Source organism: Phodopus roborovskii, unplaced genomic scaffold, assembly GCF_943737965.1.
Source record: "Phodopus roborovskii unplaced genomic scaffold, PHOROB, whole genome shotgun sequence".
NCBI classification, from domain to species: domain Eukaryota; kingdom Metazoa; phylum Chordata; class Mammalia; order Rodentia; family Cricetidae; genus Phodopus; species Phodopus roborovskii.
The window spans coordinates 1,671,057-1,694,061 of NW_026126516.1; the positions used below are offsets into that span (position 1 = coordinate 1,671,057).

The 23,005-nt window shown below is 47.8% G+C and overlaps 1 protein-coding gene across 7 annotated transcripts in view; it reads right to left on the reverse strand.

Moving 5' to 3' along the window:
* Positions 1 to 23,005, reverse strand: part of Ttc7b (tetratricopeptide repeat domain 7B) — a 204,206-nt gene that overhangs the window by 26,805 nt on the left and 154,396 nt on the right. For 3 of the 7 annotated variants that reach the window (XM_051196459.1, XM_051196460.1, XM_051196466.1), the window contains 4 exons: positions 17,597 to 17,694; positions 14,155 to 14,313; positions 11,876 to 11,926; positions 4,388 to 4,528 (listed from right to left, as the gene is read on the reverse strand). In XM_051196459.1, coding sequence (XP_051052416.1) covers positions 4,388 to 4,528; positions 11,876 to 11,926; positions 14,155 to 14,313; positions 17,597 to 17,694 — 449 coding nt within the window. The remainder of the gene's footprint in view (positions 1 to 4,387; positions 4,529 to 11,875; positions 11,927 to 14,154; positions 14,314 to 17,596; positions 17,695 to 23,005) is intronic. The other 4 variants (XM_051196461.1, XM_051196462.1, XM_051196464.1 and 1 more) reach the window with 2 other exon arrangements.

Here is a 23,005-nt window from a genome sequence, read left to right on the forward strand (position 1 = left end):
GCTTCAAATTCCCAGCAGAAATCAGAAAATCTGATCTTGCACATCTAAGAATAGCCGCTGGTTTCGGCTGTGAGAGGTGCCAAAGTGAGAGCTATAATTATTAGTAAGTAACAAGCAGAAATTAACCACCTACCGCAAAAGCATTTTTAGCTGCCATCTCACTGTGGGTACCCAGAAGCTGCCTGGCTAGGAAGGGGTCTGGCTGGGCTCTAAATTCCTGGAGCTGTCTGACTTTCCACGGAGTGAGGCCTGCTGAGTGTGGGAGACAAGGGCTCACTCAGCTCCAGAGGTCTGGGCTGAGGTGTCACCACTGTACACCAGCTCACCAGGCTTCTGCCCTGGGCAGACTGTGCCATGCTCACAGCTGCAAGGCAGGGGGTGCCTCCTTCCTGCCCTTCTCTGTGGGAGACTGAATACAAACAATGCCATAAGATTCTTGACACTTTTACGAAAAAAGTAAAAGCTGGGGAGCTGCTTTCTGAGTATCATGGGACGTTTACACGCTGTAAGAAAAGATGATTAAGTGTAATCCCCGGGGGTGGGGGGCAAAAACAAGAACACAGAAGGATGGGGAGGTGGCTCAGTCTGCAAAGCGTTTGTCTTACGAAGACTGAGTACCCGAGTTTAATCCTCAGAGCTCCCATGAAACAGGCAGACTGTTTCATGGTAGCATGCTGGTAGCATCCCAGTACTGGGAGGCAGAGAAAGGGAGATTCCTGGAATTCCCTGGCCAACCGGTTAGCTTAACTCAATGAGGGAGCCTGCATCACACAGACAGACAGACAGACAGACAGACAGACAGACAGACAGACAGACAGAGAAACAACAGGTTGATACTATCTATATGTGGAATGATAGCCAAGGTTGTCCTCTAGCTTCCATGTGCACTCACACATGGGCCACACACACACACACCCAATCAAGCACACACAGGCACACGCACACACACACACACACACAGGCACACACACACACACACACATTTCAACAATAATAAGTGGCTTATGAGTGAAAAGGAGATGCTTGATGTTAAGAAGATAAAGTGTGCAAAAGCCTCGAGCAGACCCTGAAAACACCACCTTTCATGCATCCACTGGCAAAGATTCGGGGTTTTGAGAATGCTTGGTATTGGCAAGGAGGTAAGACAAAACAGTCACATGCTGTTGACTGGAATAGAAATTGGAACAGCTCTGTGGGAGGTCACATGACTACATTCATCCAAATTTAAGAGTGTACACCATTTGACCTATCAGATTCACTCTCTGGTGCTAACCTCAGAGACACAGAACAACGCATATCAGGATTCTCACTGAAATGCTGTCTCTAATGGCAAATTGCAAGACACGATGAAGACGCTAATCCACAGTGTACTGCTGATACCATGATGCTTCCTACCGTGGAATTATATACCGCGTAGCTGTGAGATGTGTAAGTCAGCGCTGCCCTGTCTGATGTACAGTGATCTCTTAGACACTAGAAGAGGATGGGGGAGAGGACAACAGGGGCAAAGGACAGACTGGTAAACTTCCGGAAGGTTCCAGAACTAGCACCAGTGTCTGCAGCAGGTGACTGAGACATAGGTGGGAAGAGGAACCTTCCCACTTTGCATGTTTCCCACCTGTTCAGTGTGCACCATGCAAGTGTGTTACCTGAAATTACTTACATAAATATAAACAGCAAAAGAACAAACATGCGCAGCCCAGGCTGTGCTGGCTATCAGGGGTCCTAGTGAAGCCCGCCGCCCTGGGTCAGGGGTCCTAGTGAAGCCCACCACCATGACCAGGGTCCTAGTGAAGCCTGCCACCCTGACCAGGGTCCTAGTGTAGCCCGCCACCCTGGGTCACGGGTCCTAGTGAAGCCTGCCGCCCTGACCAGGGTCCTAGCGAAGCCCACCACCCTTACCAGGGTCCTAGTGAAGCCCTGGGTCAGGGCTCCCAAGATGAACAAGGAGGTGGTTAGGGGTGGGGATGTCTACCACCCAGGAAGAGAAGGGCCCTCTATAATCAAGCATCCCTCATTCTGTGCCTCAGCTGGTCTGTTCCCGGAGGCTCATAAGTCATGCTCACGTTTCCTTGCTATCAGAAATACAGCCCAGAAATCCCGATACCGATGGCTGGAACCCGGTATTGTCTTTCCCGAGAGACTCAAATGCAGGACCACATCCATCACAGTCTCCAGTCCCAAGATTTACTACTCTCAGTTCACTGGGAAAACCAAGCAGGTAAGAACAGGCTTGCAAACGCCACAGAAACAGCACAGCTTCGGAAGTCAGGCCCTGATTGGCTCTCTAGACCCTGAAGAAGGATCTGGGGTTGTTAGAGCTGACAACAGATGCCACCTGGTCTCCATGAACTGTCAAAAGGGAGGTGACTTATTGTACTTCTCAGAGCAGTCAGGCACAAGCCACGCAGGGTGAACCTCATAGTTCAGGAGGAGCCGTCCATTCTCTTCTGTCATTTCTTAAGGGTTATAAAGACAGGGAAGGAGTCGGCAGTGCACAAATGCTGAGTCTCTCCTCATCTTTATCCACCCACATGACATACTCTGCTCACTGCATAGACACATAAGCATCTGCCCAGAGGCTGGGAGGCAAGATTAGCATCTGCTTTCCATAGTCCCATCCCAGTAGCCACACCCAGTAACTAGTAACAAGGCCATTATTCCAGGCCACAGCAACAAAACTGAAAAGTTGCTCTGAATGCAGTCTTTGTCATCGAGTTCTTCACTATTCTAGTAACAGCTGTAAATTGTGCTTCCCAGGAGTCATGGAGGGCCATGCAAACAGGGGCAACAGCCCGGGGCAACTGAGTGCTGGTGGGGATGATGTGGGGTGTGATGGGATGTCAATATCCTCTAGGCCAAACTTTCTGGCATTTTGAGGTATCCAGTTTTAAGTGTTCTAAGAAGGGCCTGGTGAGATGGTTCAGTGGGCAAACAGCTTCCCATGCAAGCCTGACTAGGTGCTCTTCAAAAACTAGACTTCAAGTCCAATGGGAAAGAGCTCTGACCGATGCTAGCCCTATATGTCCAGCCAGGCTTTCCTAATTGGTAATTAGACAACACTGTCTCACTCTATCCTCTGAGGTTACCGTCCACACAGGTGACTGAGCAAGACAGTACCAGACTCTTGTGCAGGGACTGGGCTGTTCTGGAGAAAGCTAGGGATGGCCTTCCTGCTGGGCCCTGACGCTCAGAGGCAGCCTGTCTTGACCTCTTTGGGAAATGGGCAGAGGAGACGGAACGATCACACACACGTATGAATCAGCCTCCTTTTGTACTCAGAAGAATATAATTTGTTAATTTACAGCAGTTATTATGGGTCAGTTAAGGATGCTGACAGACACTGCAGATGGGCTGCTTCTATGGCTGGCAAGCCAGATCAGCTGTGCCTTCACGCTCGTTATCTGCTAATGGGGACACACAAGGCAGGACATCACACAACTGGCTCAGAGAAGACGGCATGAATAGACGGACAACTTGTGGGCTCTGAGCATGTTCCCTGGTGGTGATGAGTCTGAGAAGGGTCTATCAGGGTCATGCCGATGTCGTGGTAAAACTCAAGGGAAAGAGAAATATGCACAGACACTAACAGCCATCACTTTCTTGGGAGCTCGCCAGGTAAGATGGGGTTGCTCAAACTTCACGTGCTATACTTAACTCTAGGATTTGCAGCTGTGGGCAGCCTTGTGCAGCCAGCTACTGCCACGTGAAACGAGGGCCCAGGGACCATACTCCTCAGGGCTGCTGCTACTGTTTCTCCCTCTGCAGGTTACCAGGCATGCCTTTGGAGGGACAGGCACAAACACATTGCCCTGCCCTGGCTGTGATAAAGGCATTTGTGTCACCAATGCTGCCTATCGCATTGCCTGGAGACCGAACGGTGGCGTGTGCCCAGCATTGTGTTCCCTAACCCTGAGATAGGTGCTATTCTAACCCTACCCATGCAGATGAGTAAGCTGAGCCTGAGAGGTAAGGCAGAGCTGGATTCTGCCCAGCTGGGAAACAGCACAGGTGAAATTTACTCTGTCGCCTACAGAGACAGCATGCAGCGCAACACTGCCCCCTCTACAGTACAACAACCCCCAACAACTCCCCACCCTGCAAATTCCTCAGGGGTCCTCAGTCCAGTTTTCCATCAAATGCCTATTCTGGGTCAATGTGGAGGGATGAGGGGATGCAGGTCAGCTCACGGTCCCTGTACAGATGCAGAATGGGTTTGGTGATTGGTCACAAAAGGTTTGAGTTCTCCCGAAGGCTGAGGGGTTCTGGGCTAAACAGTAGAACAGGTGCCTGCAGAAGCCAGCAGCCTCAGGATCAGCAGCAGGCCGTGGGAAAGGATGGGGAGATGAAGAGGCCCATGGGGCCAAGGGTTAAGTAGGAGCGGTACCTGCATGGAGCCAGATCTGTGCCAGCGTCATCCAGGGATGCAATGGGCCCTGCTTGGGAGCACTGCTCTGCAGAGATGAGGCCACTTCTGACAGTGCTTGCTCCACTCTCGAGGCTGCTACTGATGTGGCATGGACAGAGCCTGCGGAGGTTTCAAGACAGTGTTAGGAGTTAAAGAGCGGGCCACCAACCGCATACCTAACCAACAACCCCTTCCCGAACACGAACACGAGAACATACACACACCCCTTCCCCAGGATGCCAGCTATTGTCCTTAAAGAAATGGGGGCCGACCACGATGGCCCAGGACCTTAGTTTCAGCCCATCCTTTAGTCAACACACAGGGCACATGCTGTGCTAAGCACTCTCCAGGAGTCAGCCTGGCATGATGTGAGTGCTGGGCCAGGAAGGGAGCGCAGCTCGACACACAACATGGACTCCAGGTTAACAAGCAGCATCAGTGATGGACTACAAGAGGATGTTACAAAGCACCCTGTTGTTAGGGCCTAAAACAAGGGACGGTATGGGTGGCAGCAGAGGAAGGCCATGCTTATTTCCTGGCGTAGTATCTAGAGTAGATGGCTGGCCATTCTCAAGACAATCCAACTTCCTATTAATTAGTGCATCCTGCCCTTCAAGGGATGGAGACTTGACTGAACCCTGGAGAAAGTACAAGCCTGCTTTGTCCACAGCAGTTGCCCGTCTTCAAGGCTGACACTGGCACAGGAGGATGGCCTGGATGCTTGAGCTTTAAACACACGCCTACTTTCTAAAACCTGATTTCTTGAAAGGCCACTGGGCATATGTGCCAGGCAAAGGCATAGGTGTGGTGCATGAACCAAAAATGGAATGGGGGCCTCATGACTAGAGCCCACATCCTTAACCAGGACTTTGCTCCCCACTGTTTCCCAACATGGTTCAGAATTGAGAGGAAGGTTCTCTTATTTCATTTTGTAACTACTGGTGTGTGTGTGTGCGTGTGTATTCACCTACAACATTCCTAATTTAATATTACCAGGAAGTTCAGCATGGAGACAGACACTGCAACATTGTTAGTGGGAACAGCTATCAACTCATGAAATTTACAACAGTGAAAAACATGTAAAGATAAACACTCACTATGCAAATAAATTATGTTCACTATATATTGGGTAATACAAAATTGTGAACATAGAAATATCTCAGTTGGACTTTGGGATGTGCTATTACATTATTATTAGTAGTATTAGTATTACTACTACTATTATTATTCATGGGTTACTTATTTTAAGAGGCTTGGTAAACTGGGGATAGTGTTTCATGCCTCTAATCCCAGCACTCAAGAAGCTGAGATAGAATTGTGAGTTTAAGTCTAGCCTGGGCTAGATAGTAAGATTGTCTCAAAAAAAAAAAAAAAAAAAAAACCAAAAACACAAACAAAACAAAACAAAACAAAACAAAAAAAAAAAAACAAAAAAAACAAAAAGGAGGTGTTGCAGTAACAACTGGCCATCCATATTGTTTAACTGCTTCACCAAGGTAGAAAGATGGATTCTTCTAAGTACGCTCAGATTTCTGGTGGGGATTTGGTGGGCCGAATCCAAAGTCTATGGAAGGAAAGTCATCCTACCTTCCAGGTATAAAACCCAGGCACACAGGCTTTGGAGGGCTCTGGAGAGGACAGCAGCTCCAGGAGAGCCTTTGGGGTTCTTCAGAGAAAGCTGCTGCCCAAGAATAAGGAAACTGATGGCATGATAATACTTCATGGGGAAACCCATGAAGCCTAGCTATAAATCTACCTTGCTTGAGACAAACTATGTCTAGACCTATTATTTTTAATATAAATATAAAAATACTTCAGCTGCTACAGATATTTTTGCTTGCATTTTGTTGTAACCGTGTGTGTGTGTGTGTGTGTGTGTGTGTGTGTGTGTGTGTATTGGTGCATATGCACATATGTAAGTGTTCAGAGTCAGGGGACAATATTGGTTGTCACCCCTAGAGCTGTCCACCTTGTTTTTTGAGACAGTGTCTCTCACCAGTTTGGAGGTCTCTGGAAAAGGTTCTCAGACATTTTGGCCTCAGAACCCCTTTAGATGTTAGAAAATTATGAAGTCTCCCCAAAGAGATTTATTGGGCTTTGTCTACTGATATTGCCACATTAGGAATGAAAACATGTTTAATGTGTTCACTTAAAAGTAATACTGCACAATGGCCATAGAAAACCCATGCAGACTCTGTCCCACAATCTATGGATCCCCTGCTAAAGAACCTGTGGCTTTTGAAGGAGCTAATGTTGATTTTGGGATTAGCTATTTTGCTCAACAAAGGAACTGCACAGTTCTTACTGAACTCCTGTCCAAATTACTTTTCTTTACAGTATCTCTAATGTGACAGAGTTAATTAGCGTTTAGTGTGACAATAAATTTCACTCTGAATCAAGGTCTGGGATGATGACGAGAGTGGTGCTGATGGTGATGATGGCAGCGGTGGTGTCAGTTTTATAGGACATGTTCCATTTTAGGCTGTGTGAATAGCATTTTGCCCTGTGTAAGTTACAGAACTGAGACATGATGTGTCATGTCACCATCCAAAGCCATACAGCCAGCTGGTGGTAAAACCAGGATGCAAACACTGTCTGATTTTAACCCCAACCTCTACATCCAGGCATAAGGGTTGCCTCCTGCAGGAAGGCTGCAGCAAGCCCCCTACTGTCCCTGCAGTAAGGGATGGATGCCTTGGGTCCTCAGAGCTCCCACACAGAGTGTCATCATCACTGGGCAGAGAACAGGCTTCAAAGTAGATGTACTGTACTTGACTGTGTGGTTCTAAAAGATAGCAAGGTGTCTTCGGTTTAGGCCTTTCAAAGTCATTACAGCAATGCCCAGCCCATCCTAGGTACTGGGTGAGTGTTTGTAGCATAAATAAAAGAGCAATGTGGACAGACCTATCTCTTTATGGAATTCAGATGAGACTGTGTGTTCAGAGTGGTATGGCCACAGAGTCTACGACATTCAGACAACACGTGCTGGTGTTCTCCGTTCTTCCTGAGAATGGGTGAAAGGCTCTAGCCTTCACTGCTTCAGTGGGCTTTTTCAGTATGTCTGTCACACTTCCAGAAACCTCAGGCACAGAATTAAAGGGTGATGTCATTTAGTGATGCTCCCCCTCTAATGCCGTTAGACCATTGAACAGAGAGGCTGGAGGGGTGATCAGGAACCTATCTCTTCCTCATCCCAGTCAGTTCCTTGTTACATGTGTCACATGGGCAGACAGCCTTGCTGTGATGAACTCTAGATACTAGAGAATTCTGAGGCCAAAGTACACAACAGTTAGCATCTTCTGTTCTTTGCAATGATGTAATAGATACATCTTCCACGGGGTTAGAATTTGGAGGAGCAGCTAACTGAACAGCAAAACAGCAGCACTGCTGCTGTTGGGTAGAACTGAAATGGTGAGTGGGACAATATATGTGGTTGTGACTTATGTGGGCACAGTCAGAATTCTGGTGCTTGGGCATCTGTTTTTAAGGGGTTCTCTTTCATTACCAAAGCAAATGTACATTGTGCCTGACCCAGAGGAAAATGGAGCCAGGGTCTTGGAAAAGGAATCCAAAGGAAGGAAGGAAGGAAGGAAGGAAGGAAGGAAGGAAGGAAGGAAGGAAGACTAAAGGACTTATTTCCAATTTGAAATCCAAGACTCCGGAGAGATGTTTCCAAATTATCAGGTTCCACAGATGAGCCAGGCACCGTGCCCAGGCCGCTCTGCATCTCTTATTTATCACACTAACCTGAGAAGCGCTTATCACTGCTGTAACCCAGGCAGCACAGCTGTGAGCTGCAGTTGCCATGCCCTTCCGAGGAGATAAAGCTTCCGGTCCCTTAGGACAGGGCGGCTGGGAGAAGCCGCTGCAAGCAGGGTCAGCTCACCTGGAGCTGATGGAGGCAGGCAGGCCAGACTATACCCTAAAAGCTGGCCCAAGGTTTGTGAGCTAACCACTCAAATGGTCAAAGGGATAAGATGCCCTGAAATTGGGCAACTGAATTTCCTGGCCCATGTATTTTGTTTCCCTCCTGCCCTGAAAAAGGCTGTCGGGGACACCCGATAAAAAGGCTAAGAGCCATCTTAAGAACTGACTAGTCCACCTCGGCATGGAGGAGAGCAGGAACAAGGGTGGAAAGACCTCTCTAAAGTCCCAGGCTCTGAACTCCTCCCAAGCTTTCCTATCACATGGAGAGTCCAGAAACCCTGCCTTAAGTAGTGGCAACAGCTGGCTTCAATCGCTCTTCAGCTGCAGCCTTGGCCAAGCTCCTTGGCACCTATGGGAAAAGATGCCAGTGTTGATTTCATACGATTTCAATGTGGCAACTACATATGAGCTCTTCTTAGCCACCAGAGATCACCATTCGGAGGGACCCTAGAGGCAACAATTTTGTTAGGTAAGATTAGGAGGTTACTCAGCTGTGGTCACTCTGCGCTTTCACAAACGGGGCACTGAATGAAGGGCGCACATTTCTTTTCTGGCTCCCCTCTGTGACTGTCCCCTCTGCGGGGCAAGCGGTGGTAGCTGGAAGAACCCTGCAGTTCCTTCCTCTTCTCATGTCTTCTCAGCACGGAGAAGATGAAACCTTGTCTACCCAGTGACTCGGCGCTTATCCCAGAGCTGGGAGCAATGGACAGCAGCCGACATGCAGGACACACACTGGGCAGGTTTGGGGGCGGTCTTTGCTCCCGGGGCCCTGGAGGGGTAACTGGGTTATTTCATGTGGTGAATATTCGAGAGTGGAGGAGCGAGGTGGCCACGCCCCACTCACCACATTCTGCCTCCTGCTCCCTCCTGCAGCCCATGCCTGCCTTCCTCGAATCTTTTCTGTCTCCTAAAGATTCAGGGTTCTATATCAATCAGCTGCTCTGCCCACCACCTGGAAGCTGTGCCCTGAAACAACCAAAGAGAGAGGGCACGTGTCTGGTTTTTGTTTTCCCCTAAAGACCCCGAGTTCTCAACAGCAATCCGAATGACTAAGTATTCTGCTAGTCAGCCTGCTGAAGTAATTCTCATTTTATTAGAAAAAGACTGTCTCTTAAGACAGGGCTTGGGAGCACATCTGCCCGACACTGCAGCCTGCTGGTGGCTGTGGCCTCCTCCACAGGAGGAGATTAACCACAGCTCCCGAATTTTGGAGGAAGTAGAGATGAGAGAGGCCACTCCTATGTCAGCCACCGAATCAGGCACATTACCTGCACGCTTGCTTTACATACGAGTCTTGGTTCTCTCCCCACAGTCCCCAGGGGTTAAGATTGGTGTGGCTGCCTTTTGTGAGGCCACGGCTCTGCCGTGTTACTGTACATCTTCTCTGTCTGTGAGCATCACCATCTCCTCTCTGTGACACGTCTATCAGTGTGACAGCGAGGCCAGGGCCACAGCAGCTTCGTGCCGCCTCTCACTGATCCCCACAGTCCACACTGCCTCCCAGTGGGTTCCTCAACAAACTGGGACCACTGTTCTTAGAACTTCCATTTTACCCTGAGTGAAGACAGATTAGGATGGCCACACCCACAGCTCCAAATGAACCAGTTTTACAGCCACTTTAACAGTTAACACAGACAAAACATCTTATCCCGAAGGAGAAGCTCTTTCCCGAGGAAAAGCAGGGACAGGGCCCTGTCACTTCCCGGGGGCATGCATGGCTGAAGCAGTTGTGCCGAGGCTGGAGGGCCAAGCAGTCGCACAGAAGCATGAAGGGAAGCCATTCATAAGCATGCCGGAGGATGTCAGGTGTTCCTTATGGGTGGCTCTGGTTAGACAGTACCTTCTGGAGGACTACAGTGGGCACATGTTCCCCTGGAGGTTCACCCACCCCACAGCACATCCACTCACAGCTACTAGGTGCCCTCTCCCTGGGAGGCTGTTCTGAGCCTGGCATGGTTACTCGGGACTGTAGCGCCATGGGGGGGGCACCTGCCAGGCTTAGTGTTGCCCTGTCTGGACACCCACTTCTATACTGACTTGCCAATTCCTTATAATGCCATTCAGCCACAGAACTAATTAAGGAAAATTGTGTTACATGAATATTGACTAAATATAAATACCAAAGAAAGGTTGGTTACACTTGAAAAACACTGTATCTATCAGGTAAATGTCTCAAAATAGTGGGGGGTTATCATTAATGTTTTCATACATATGTTTTTTCAAAAAATCTGCTTTATCGATGAGGAATAAAGGGTAAAATATTCCATTTGACTTTCACTTTCAGATTGTGATATTCATAAATGTCTGGGGAAGTAAAATCATCACTATTGTTGGAATAGTGATACTTTTGGATATGATGGAGAGTAAAAGCCATTCCTATCTTCAGCTCTCTTCCTATCTGATTTGGGTCTAAGCTCTCTTCTTCTGTCTATTCTCCTCTCCAGGGGATTTACTCCCAAACCAGTAGGTGGGAAGTTGGAGGCCAGAGCCCCAGCCATCCTTGTTGACTTTATTATAGGTTTGGAGAGGGGAATGAAACTCCTCACATCCTTTTCTCTCCCATAGCAAATGTCAGAGTCCCTGAGAGCAGGGTCTTGAGTTCAGAGAGGGGCGGTGTGGAGGGAGCCCTGGCTCTCAACCGCACCCAGTGTCGTCCAGACGTTCCATCTGGAGAGCCTCTTCCTTTGGGAGTCTCCTCTCCAGGCACGTGGATGGGCCTCAAGCTCAGGGTCAATCATTGCCAAATCACACAGGTGCATGTAATTAGAGTATTACTTTTACATTTTTACAGAAGAGGAGGAATCTTCCTCTGGCTCTCCTCAGATTTTGATGTATTTTATGAAAACTATTTAGGACTTTTGTATAAATGTAACAAGTCTCAAGTGAAGCAACTGTTGAAGGTTTTAATCTAGTTTAGTTTTTGGAAAATCAGATTTAAAAAAAAAAACTTTCTCAGAGAAGCTTGGTGTTAAAGGGGCCTGGTGGTAAAAAAAAAAAAAAAAAAAAAAAAAAAAAAACTTTTTATGGTGAGCTTTAATGTATTGAAAACACCAAAATGCACCTGTTTCCTATTCTGGATGGTGTGTGTGTGTGTGTGTGTGTGTGTGTGTGTGAGCATGGATGCCATGTGTTTCCATGACTACTGAGGCCAGAAGAGGGCTGTGGAGCTGTGTTCCAGGCCACTGTGAGCCACCTGATGTGATACTCAGTCCTCGGGAAGAGGAGGAAGGGCTCTTTGCTTAACTGCTGAGCCATCTCTCCAGATCCCGCGGAGAGCCTGGAGAGCCTGGAGGAGTCACACCACACTGTGCAGAAGCACTTCTCCACCCTCTGTAGTCCTCAGGAAGCACAGCCTCCCTAGGTTTAGCCCTGGGGTCTCAGGGAGTGTGCCTCGGGTGGCAGGGCAGGCAAGCAGGTGGCTGTGAGATGCTCACACAATCCCGGCATCCCCAGCACTTGAAAACCACAGCACATTCAACAGTGGGGGGAGGCGTGACTCTGGAGACCCTGGCAGGGTTACCAGAGCGGAAGGCTACTTACTAACTGAAAAGAGGGAGGGAAAACCATGAAAGTGTGCTTCTGGAGAGTTGCCTTGGGACAACAGAGCAAACCAAAAATTAAAACCAAGAAACAAAACAGTTGGAAACTCAAAATTAAAGCTAAGAAAGCAAAGGAGGCTCTAATAACCTTCCAACTGTAAGTCTGGCTGGCTGGCATCAGGTTTTATTTTTCCACTAACAATGACTTTGTTTTCAAGTAAAGAAAGGCCAATCAGACATCCCCCTCCACACTGACATGCTCACCCAGCGCATGGAAACTGACCAGTTCATGCTATGTGTTTGTTTCCAGAGCAGGAAATTCCAAAAGGAAGGGAAAACAATGAAATCAGCAGGTTTTGGATCTCCCCACACATTAACTCTAACCCCATGTCCATCAAAGTGCAGGGCTAGGCTGGTTTTCATTGCTAGGAAAGAGGATGGGAGTTCTTTACAATTAGGTCAACAAACTATTTATCCGTGGTTTTATTTCTTAAACTAACGAGTAGCATCTACAAGGAAGAAAAGATCCCTGGGAACAGCTGGTTACCAGCCAGGCTCTCCCTGAGGATGGGACAATGGCTCATGGCTTCACTCAGAATAACCACAGAGCACCAGTCAGGACATGTCTCATTTAGCAGAAGGCCCAGTGGGTGCTCCGTGCTCCAACAATTCACTAATTAGTTTGATTTGAAGGGCTACTGGAAGAGCCAGAACTTCAGAAGAAATGCAGGGCTCCCAGGATGATAAAAATTGGCAGGGTGCAGAAATTGGTGGGTTTGCTGTGTAAACAATGGGCAGTGGAAACATATAACATTATTCTAGAACCACAGGACTGCACTTCAAGACAAAAAAAAAAAAAACACCTCAACAAAAGTCAATGCCAGAGAAAAAGCATTTTTCCCCTTTGAAAAATCAAAGTTGGCAATTGCCCCTAGGCACTGTATTAAGAGAGAATGCTGCTCTGAGGTGGATAAAAAGGTAACATAAACAGTTTATAAATAGCACCTTTATTTTTCACTTCATAGAATTGGGGTTGCCCTGAGAGCAAAGCTGGGAATATGCAGTATGCAGATGAGTGAAGTCAAGGGTCACCGCTGCTGTGAACGTGACTTTGGATGACCCTTTGTCCCTGACCTGCATGGAGGCTTACATAACAGCACCAGCCAATAAAGCAACACCAGACAAAGTGGCTCTTCCTGGCAGCAGCCCTGTTATGGGCTTTTGTTCAGCATGTAACAGTATTTGGAACAGAGATGAGCCTTATAAATCACAGGCACAGATTAGATCTGCCGGCATGCTGGCAGGGAAATGAACAGTAAATAAATGACTGAAGGAAAGTAAGGACGGGCTCCCCTGGTGAGCACCATATTTAGATCCCTTTAAGGGTTTCACCAACCAGTGCATTTCATTTTAATATGAATTTTTTTTAACTGACATGTCCCGAAACTTCCTAAAGTAGACTTTCAAAATTTCTATATTATTTAAAAGGAGATTAGGCAAAGATGCTGTTCAGTCACTACACACTTTCATAACAGAAACCCTCACCTTTCTTCTTCCCAACACCATGTTTCAAATGTGCTTTGGGGCCACAGGCACTGGCCTCAGAGGGGAAGGTTCCGGAAGTGGAGCTCTCAAAGCTTTCTATTCCATGTTGACAGGCAGGCAAATGTCATCTTTCGATTATGACTTTCATTGTTATATGCAGTTGGAATTAATTAACTTCTAAATTGAAATGTAGACATTTTTAGGATTAAATTATTAGCAAAAAAATTATAGCTTGCTTTTTTCTTGTGTGTGTGTGTGTGTGTGTGTGTGTGTGTGTCTGCACACATATGTGTAAGTGCATGTGTTTGACAGGGGCAGAGATGTCTCAGGTGAGGTGTCTATCTGGTTTTCTTTTATTTTGAGACAGGGTCTCACTAAGTAGTCCTGGCGGGCCCAGAACTTGCTTTGTAGAACAGGCCATGACTTTGCTTTCAAGCCTGCTCCAGGAAAGCACAGAAGGACCCGGGAACTAGAAGGAACACTCTGGAAGAGCTTCCCTTGTTTCGTTGGGGATGCCAAGCGCTCCACTTTGCAGGGGAGGTTAGAATGTGGTCACTGTCTGCAGCCTTAGCTTTCCGTCTGTCCCCAACAGTTTGGGATTTTCACATAAGCAAGATCCTTCCCTGACACATTTGCTGGGGTTTCCGAGCCAGCTTATCAGTTGGAAGGTTATCAGGAAACAACACACCAGGCAAATGAAGGGCGGCTAAGAAGAAAGGAAAAAACCATGTTTACAGAGTGAAGGTTCCCGGTGGGGACCTGGGTCACTGAATGAATGAGCAGCAGGGGGCCACACAAAGATGTCAGGTTTGGGATGAGAATGAAGAGGAGAAGACACAAACAGGTGGAGAGGAGATTCGGTTCTTGAGAGAGAGGAAGAGGAGGAGTCTGACACTAAAAAGTGAAAGAGAAAACAAATGAAAGCGCAAAAAAAAAAAAAAATCCTTTAACAACACAAAGAAAAAATAAACTAGCTTTTAATATACTCACATAAGCTGCAAAGAAAATGAGGTCACTTAATACAGTCGCCCCTCTACTTGAATAGGATACAAGTGCTTTTTGAATAAAACAAATCTGTTTTCCACTGGTTATTTAATTGCTCTGCAAGATCACAGAGTAAAAATAATTCTGATTTTCCTGGGCACAGATTCAGCGGAGCAGTCTGCTGAAAAACGAGCCATCTTTACCTACAGCATGCAGGACCTTCTGCATGGCTCTTTTCCCTTCTTGACCTTCCTTCCACAGACTGGTTTTTTTCTAAGAAGCACTTATATAATGTCCACTTGAAAACTCAAGTTTCCCAAGGTGCAGTGGGTTTAATGCAATGGCATGTCCTGGTCCCAGTCTTGTGACAGTGGAATGCTTAAGCTTTCCGGGTGGTCTCTTATTGTGTGCAATGGCTGGCCCTTTGGAAAGGAAGCTAGTATTGCAGCTCTCAGGCCTGACAGCAGGGTGTATGTGGGGTAGTATAAGGTGGTGGTGGTCTATGGGGTACCACAAAGACCACCACAGCAGCAACCAGAAACCTTCCCAAACAAAAGGCATCAGACTTTCTGGTTAAAAGCTATTTTGCTTTGGATAGATGTCCGGTGATATCTACCAAGGATTAAAGATAAGTTCCACACCCTATTTCAAAGGCCATAACAACTCGAGTTTCAAAACTGTCACTCCACCGAGTCCGCCTTTGCTGGTTGGGGCCTGTCGGTGGGAGAAGCGAAGTCAGGGGGCAGCAGAAGGGATTTAATGTTCTGTAACTGGGGCTTTCATAGTACCTGTCTGTCTGCTTAGTAAAACGTAACTCCACTCTGCTAGCTGGGGTGGACGTGTCTGGGCCAAAGCTTATGTATGCCAATACCCATTATGCTCTTCCAGAGATCTGCTCATGGATGACTGCAGAGCTGCAAAAGCAGATTTCTGCCAGCCAACCACTTCTGGGATCAAGAGCACTGAATCCACTCTGTGTGATGTCCAGGAATGTATAATCAGGGCTTGTGATTTATACTTATAAAAGTTCTTATCGTTCATATATATATTTATATACACACACAATGTACAACCTAGTTATACATTTGGAATTCATTATATTAGTATCTCTAGTCTGGTACATTCTAGAAAAAAACAAAATGCAGACCAAGATCATCTACAACTTCTCAAGGGAGTTTGTGTGCAATGGGGGCTTCTGCTCTGGGCCCCAGAGTGGCAGGATCAAGACAACGGGAAGTGGCTACTGCTTTAGCCATGGCCTCTTTCTGATGTCAGCGTTGTGTGACTGTGCTGGTGTCAGATGCCCTGGGATTTAGGAAAACAGGCGTTGGGCATGGCATGGACTGAAAACACACTGCCCCCTGTCAGCTTGGTTCTCCCAGACACAATGTGATCTTAGAGCCACCCCAGCTAGACTAAAGCTGTGCTGACCTTCCCGTTTTCTCTTTTCTGTAGCTCATCTTTACTGACCGAGCAAGGCTGCAGTGGATGTTCAAAATTAGCTGGCCCCGCCAGCAACACATGAGCCAAAAACTTCGGCAAAGGAAGAAAATGCCTGCCATAGTGCTGGCTGGGTGAGAACGCAGAATGTAAGAAGAGGGGTCATGGAATACTTCAGAGCTCTGAAACAGAATGAGGGCAGTGTCTAGGGATGCGCTGGGAGGTGACGAACACCAGGACTGCGGAGCGTACACAGCAGCCACTGCTCCTGTAAGGGGCATGGATGGCTACTAGAGGCTGCCGCCGGGAAGAGGGTGGGTGACAGAGGTGCACCATGGAAACAGAAGCTTCCCCATGGCACACGTCAAGTTACTTTTGCAATTTGAATCACAAGTTCTGTTTTCTCTTGAAATGAAATAAAAATGGGGGCAGGATAGCCCTGACAGATACAGCAGCTCTTTGGAATCAGCTTCAATTCCGCAGTGGCCACAGTCGGGGTCCCTGGCATCCCTCTCTCCTTGTCCCAGCCTCAGCTCATTCTGCCTAGAGTGGGCAGTCTGACCATTCCCTTCCATAAGGGCCTTAAAAGGCCTCTGGGATGACGATATCTACAAGGCAGGGCTTTGCCTTGGAGTCTGTGCCCACAGGCTAGCCTGTGGTCATACCTGTCTGCCTGTAAACTACCTGCTAGCCAGGTCAACTCTATCAAGCCACAATTTGTGTCATTTCGCGTGTCTAACATTCATTAAAACAGGGCCAGGGTCTTTGGACGGAACTTCTTAGGCAGACGTTGAGTCGGGAGCCTTGGAAGGAATGAGTCAGCAAAAGCTGGAGCACCAGGCTCCAGAGCAAATCCCTTCCACCTATCTAGGTTGGAATTTCCAGAGGTTGTCAGGAGCTGGGATGTGGCACAGGGACAGGAAAGAGACCCTGAGGCTCCTGTGAAGTTAGCCCATAAAAAAGAGAGCCACATAGAGACTAAGGCTTGCAGTGTCCCTTGTTGGGTGTGTAGGGGAGAAGTGGCAAAAGCTGGTTCTAATGGTGTTCCAGAACTACCTCTAAGGCTTGAAACCGAGTGGATTTCATTATGTTTTGTGGGTCTGTGGAGTCCCCAGATTGTGCATGGTGACCCAGCATTGCTACTGGAACTGCCTGTTTGCAGATATGAAAATGAGGGAGGTGTGCTTACTTCCCTGCACCCAGGGAGCTGTGGGCACATGAACATGGAGCACACTACCCCCAGGGGTCTTTACCAGCCAAGTAGAAACATTTGCTCAGAGGCAGTTAAGTGCTATGGGCCACCACGTGGGGACAGTAGAATTAGCAGCCGAGAAGCTGCCGCCACCCCCACAACAGGTCCTTCTGCTGGAAGCCTGTATGTTTATGTGTGCATTTGACTGGAAGTCAGATGGCTGATTTCAACCTGGGCAGCAGCCTACAGCAGACAGAGCGGAGAGGAAACCTGGTGTACATGGAAAGCAACTAATTGTAGTTTCAAAGTTGAAGGTCCCGGAGCACGGGGAACCAGACTGGAGAGTCAATCTGGGCTAATATTATTTTCCTCACTGTAAACCAACACCGGAAAACGAGACTGAAGAAGTACACCACAGTTAGGTGTCCGGCTGTTTGCCTGAGGCCTGTTCCCACACTCTCCCCACACCCTGCCTCTGGGGCCTGACAATCTCAAATACCCAGCTCAGCGCCTGGTCCCACCTTCAGCTCTTTGGTCCCCACTCTGGCCTTTGAGTCTCACCTGTCTCAGGATCGCTGAAGTCTGGCAATGTGATTGTATTAAGCTGTCGTCTGTCAGCGATGGTTCTATCTAAGAGGCTGCTCCCACGTCCAGAGTCACTGCAAAACACACTGTAAATGTCAGTCACCCGAGAGACTACGATCAGACTGGCACGGAAAGCTGAAGCACAGGGATACCTACATGTGTCCCGATGCTCCTCATAGCTTTCCACATCCGAAGGTGCCCTGCAGCCTTGGCTTCAGTGCTGCGCATCACAAACAGCCTCAGTGATACCCACAGACCCTTGCTGCCTTTATCCTTCTATCATTGTAAAAAATGACAGAAGACCGGGCCAGGGAGATGGCTCTGTGGGTAAAACGCTTGCTCCCTAAGCCTCACAGTGAGTTTGGTCCCCAGGCCAAGCTGGAAGGGGAGAACCAGCTCCTGACAATTGCCTTCTGACCACCGCGGCTGTGCTGTGGCATGTGTATGTCACCTGGTTACATGTACATCCTTTACACAACGGAAGACAGTGAGGAAGAAACAGGGGGAGGGAAGGCGGGAAGGAGGGAGGGGGGAGGAGGAGGGGGGGAAGGGGAGGAAAGGAGGGGAGGGGAAGGAAGAAGGGAGGAGAGGTGAGGACCAGTTCCTGCCAGTTCCTTTGTCCTCTTGACTGGGAGAGAGTGACTGGCATCCTGTGTCATGAGACTTAGGAATGAATTCATCCAGCTCCTAATGCACTACCCTCCAAGAGGTCTTTACTAAGCTTTGAACTCTGCACTGGCATGAGAGAAATTACCCAGAACATTTCCAACATTCTACAGAGCCAAGGCCCCATCCAGACCAAGAATGTTCAAATTTCTAGGACAATTACGATTTCTCCAGACTATAGTTCTCAGGGCAGCTGCTGGATGTGAGGGTTCCTGGTCCATGATCAGTCATGAAGATGAGTGTGCCCCAGATCAACTTGAAACCCCTTATATGGATAATATTCCCACTTAGTACACAAGGAAAAGGTGGTGTGAGCACTTCAAGGAGTCAGACATGGCAGAGTTGTGGCCCTATGGCTTTCCGGAGTTTCGAAGGCTGGCCAGAGGAGACCTAGCAGGGTTTGGTATCCCACCAGCTTCCAGCACTGCCCATCTTTCTCACACCCATTTCTCTAGCTTGGCCTACTGTAACGAGTATGTCTCACTACAGCCTACAAAACAGGCCTGGCATCACTCGCCAGCATGGCAGCCACTGCAGGCTGAACAAGGATGAAGCAGTTAAAGGACCTTAGCCCATACAGTCTACGACACAATCTATGAAGTAGGTAGAAATTATCATTTTTTTTTCCTATCACGATAATGTCTGGAGTGCTAGGAGTGACTTTTTTTTTTCTTCTGTTAAGACATTTGAAATCTGCGATAAAGGAACACAGTTTCCTTCCTGTGCACAGCTGTTGCTGCTCGAAAGCAGCAAACAAGAGTCGTTATGAACCTTAACACAGCTTACAGGCAGCAATTTCCACGTCTAGAGATGTAGTTAGAGACACACAGGAAGCCGAGGGAACTTCACTCACCGCAGACTGTCAGCCTGCACTTACTACATCATTCATACAGGCTTTCTGGAAGCTGCACTATTAATTATTTCCACACTAGGACACACACAAAAAAAATCTTCCTTAGCAGAAGACAATGCAAAAGCCTGAGCAGACAATCACTGTTTCTAATACGGGTCTGTCCATGTAGTGTCACTAACATAAGCAATCACTAAGGGTTAATGCTCTGAATACTGCAGTGGGTCCGCATCTAGGAAGTTTTCAGAAGGCTTTGTCTCAGCATATAATGGAATCTGGAACACATGAGGTATTAGTAGTGCAAAAGAAGGACCTGCCTAGGCATCCAGTGGACTATACTGGGGGGGGGGTGCTGCAGGATGCCATCTCACCAAGTTTCAGAGCATGAGCTTGGCTGCCATGTGCTATGCTGTGGAAGGACCCCAAAGCTGGGCTCCTGGAGCTGGATAGGGATCTGGGCTCTTATCCTGTGTCTGCCACTAATGAGTCATCACTTTGAGCAAGGCCATTGTACCTTGGTGACTTCTCTGGCCAGATGACGTAGGGAAAGATTATCTTCCTACGCAGAACTGGGTAAGGGTGGAAAGTGTGTGTAGAAGGAGCATCCTGGAGAGTTATCACTTCCAGGCACATGCCAAGGGTCAGAAACATAGCTCCCTATAAACTTTTGTCTGGGTTATTACATCTGGTGAGTACCCCGAGAAAGTTTACCCCAGGCCTCCTGGTGTGTAACTATGGAAGATGTGGGAAGCTAAGGGCTTCCTACTTCAAATATTAGAAATCCCAATTGCAACCATAATCACTGATAACGATGCAAGACCATCTCCCCTCATCAGCGGAGCAACTACATTTGGGTATATCCCTCAGTCTGCCTTCTACTGTCCCCTTAAATATGGCACATGTAATTATTCATCATTCAAAATTGAGATGTTTTCACTTCCATATTGAGGGTTATTTTTGTTTTTTATTTTTTCTAGAAACATCCCTCTCACTGACTTGGAAGTCATTTTTCCTTCTCCCTCTGGGATTATCTCTACTTGGGTACTTCTCATGAACCACTCATTTCACTTCTCAGCGAGGCACTCGGGCTGCCCGGAACATCTCCCAGAGACTGTAGATGGCAGGAAAGATGGAAAACCACTCCTGGTTAGTGGTGCTAAGAGGTAGTTTCGGGGGAGGATATCGGAAGGCTCTCCAAGTCCATGGTATGTAAGCTGGAAATGTCTACACACATATATGTGCACCTCCAGGGAATTACTATTCCCTGTTAGGACTGAGAATTCCAAGTATGGTAAACAGTAGTTAAAATTGGAACTGTAAGTTTCGCTTAGAAACCTATCCTGCCTTCCATAGCTGCAGAGAGGCTGAACACAAGAGGCTAAACGAAAGGTGGTGGTGGTAGTGGACCAGGAGGCAGAACCCTGAGTTCCTATCACAGCCTTGCCTCTCTCCAGCTCCTAGAAAAGTGTGTGGCATACAACATATACTGCATCTAAGAGCAGAGCTGCAGGTAGAAACCCACGGCAGAGGCTGTAAGGAGGGGGTTCGGTCTCGTTTTGGTTCAGTATTTCCTCACCATGCTCACTTTCCTCCTTCTTGGACTGGTAATATATATCCTGTGTCATTACATGTGGGAAGTATGTGATCTGCTTTTTGATTCGGATTTTCCAGGGGGGATTACAGTTAAGAGATTGCCTTGAGTCTCAGAAGAGACTTTGGACTTTGAAACAGTGTTTAGATAGAGTATAATAGACTATGGGGCCTTTTAAGTTGGACTTCATATATTTGTTTACATTATAATATAGGCTAAAAGCCTATAGGAGCCAGGGAGTGGACTGTGTTGGTCTGAATCAGAATGGCCCCATAGGCGCATGGACTTGAATTCTTGGTCATTAGGGAGTGGCACTCTTTGAGAGGGATTAGGAGGTGTGGCCTTGGTGGAGGACGGGTGTTACTGGGGGGTGGGCTTTGGGGTTTCAAAGCCCAACTGGTGGAGGAGTCTCTCTCTTCCTGCTGCCTGTGGATCTGGATGCAGAACTCACATCTACTTCTCTGTGCATGCCGCCATGCACCTCACCTCACCCCGGCCTTGATGACAATGGGCTAAACCTCTGAAACTGTAAGCAAGCCCAGTTGGAATGCTTTCTTTTATAAGACTTGCTGTGCTCATGGTGCATCTTCATAGCAACAGAACCCTGAGTAAGGGGACCCCTGCCTCTTTCTAGCTTCTTAGGCTTGGATCATGATGATTACACAGACTCTCAGTGTTTCTGAACCTCACTTTTTGCAAGAGTAAAATGAGTCTGATGCAACATGGCATTTGCCCACATGATTCAGCTTTCTGAAGACAGAATGAGAGCATGTTCTGAAAATTAAAAAAAACCCCACCAAAATGTTGATGATTACTAGCAGGGCTGAAGGGAGGGAAGCACGCATCTGTGTGTCAGCTTTAAATCTATTTGATGATAAGTAGCTGAAATAGAGATAGGAAGAAAACAAGCTTCTTCCAGTCATGAAGATGTCAACCTATGGCTAATGACAGAGATGGCTCAGGTGGCAGTAATCAGAGGGGAAAAGATGTGACTGATGATTAAAAAGAAGAGAGAAACTGGTTGCCATCAACAGAGGCAGCGTTTGGTCCTGGGTGGAGCTTTGGTGTCAGACAGCCTCTGGTTTGATGGTAGTTCTACTGTATATTTAAGTTGGAAAGCTTGGGCATGTACAGTCTCCTTGAGCTTCAACTTTATTTCCTCTGAAGTAACAAACAGAAGTTATCTTGCAGGCCAATGCAGAGACCGAAGGCAGTACATGAATGGCCCAGTGTGGTGCTGGCACAGGGGAGTTCTCAGTGACAGGAACCACTACCATCCCTGGCTGACATGCTGGGACCCTTCTGGTGAGATTCTGGTCAGATTCATGCTGTCACTGCAGAGAATTGAGGGGGCTTTGTTCTTTACTAAGGGAGAGAAGATAAAACCTGAGACATAGCCTATCCTAAATGCAGGAAAAATTCCAGACCCAGGAAAGGAGAAGTCGGCTCCTAAAATGGCAGCGCTGCACCAAATGCACACTGGAGAAAACGTCCACCCACTTTGCTCAAAGTAGGAACTGCATCCGCCAACGGCAGGTGGAACCCTACTGGTACAGTTGTCCAAGGCTCAGCTCAGCAGCCGGCTTCTATTATGATTCCCCTCAAGCAAAAATAAAGATGGAAGGAGTTGCTGAGAGCACAGTGGTTATTCTCAATTTGGCCACCCCTCCACTGCCTCTTAGTGTGCCAGGTCCTGTGTTGAGCCTCTGGAAGGATATGCTAGGGCCTGGGGAAGTCTGGGGAACTGAGACAGGGAGAGCAAGGGGCCACCACAGCTAAGCTGGCAGAGGCAAGGGCAGTGGAGTCAGGCATGTGGCATAGACCCACTTTCCCTGGACAGACACCAACTGCTTCCTGTAACGATCTTTGTGCTCAGTTTCCAGCTTATTTATTTTTAGTAAAGGATGCTTCTCACATATCTCTCATCACGATTCTGCCTTGTGCTAAGTCCATGTTACCTAAAGACAGCCTGGAAGCTGCTGGTCCTGTGCTGCTGTGTCTGGGGGCCTTGAAGTGAGCCAGCTCTATAGAGCTAGCCTTCTCTCTGCATGCTGCACTCCCTAACCAGGGCCACTTGTCACCCCAGCTGGCCAAGCATGCCCAAATCTGTGCAATGGTGAGGGCTGCTGAGAAACATTTATTTATATCCTGAGAAAAATGAAACAAACATATAGGGAGCACTCCAGCACATGGCTGCTCTGCCTGTGCCCCACACCCAAGGCTTTGGAAGGGGTCATTTCCTCCCCAGGGCAGGAACACCTTGCTCTGGCCCTAAAAG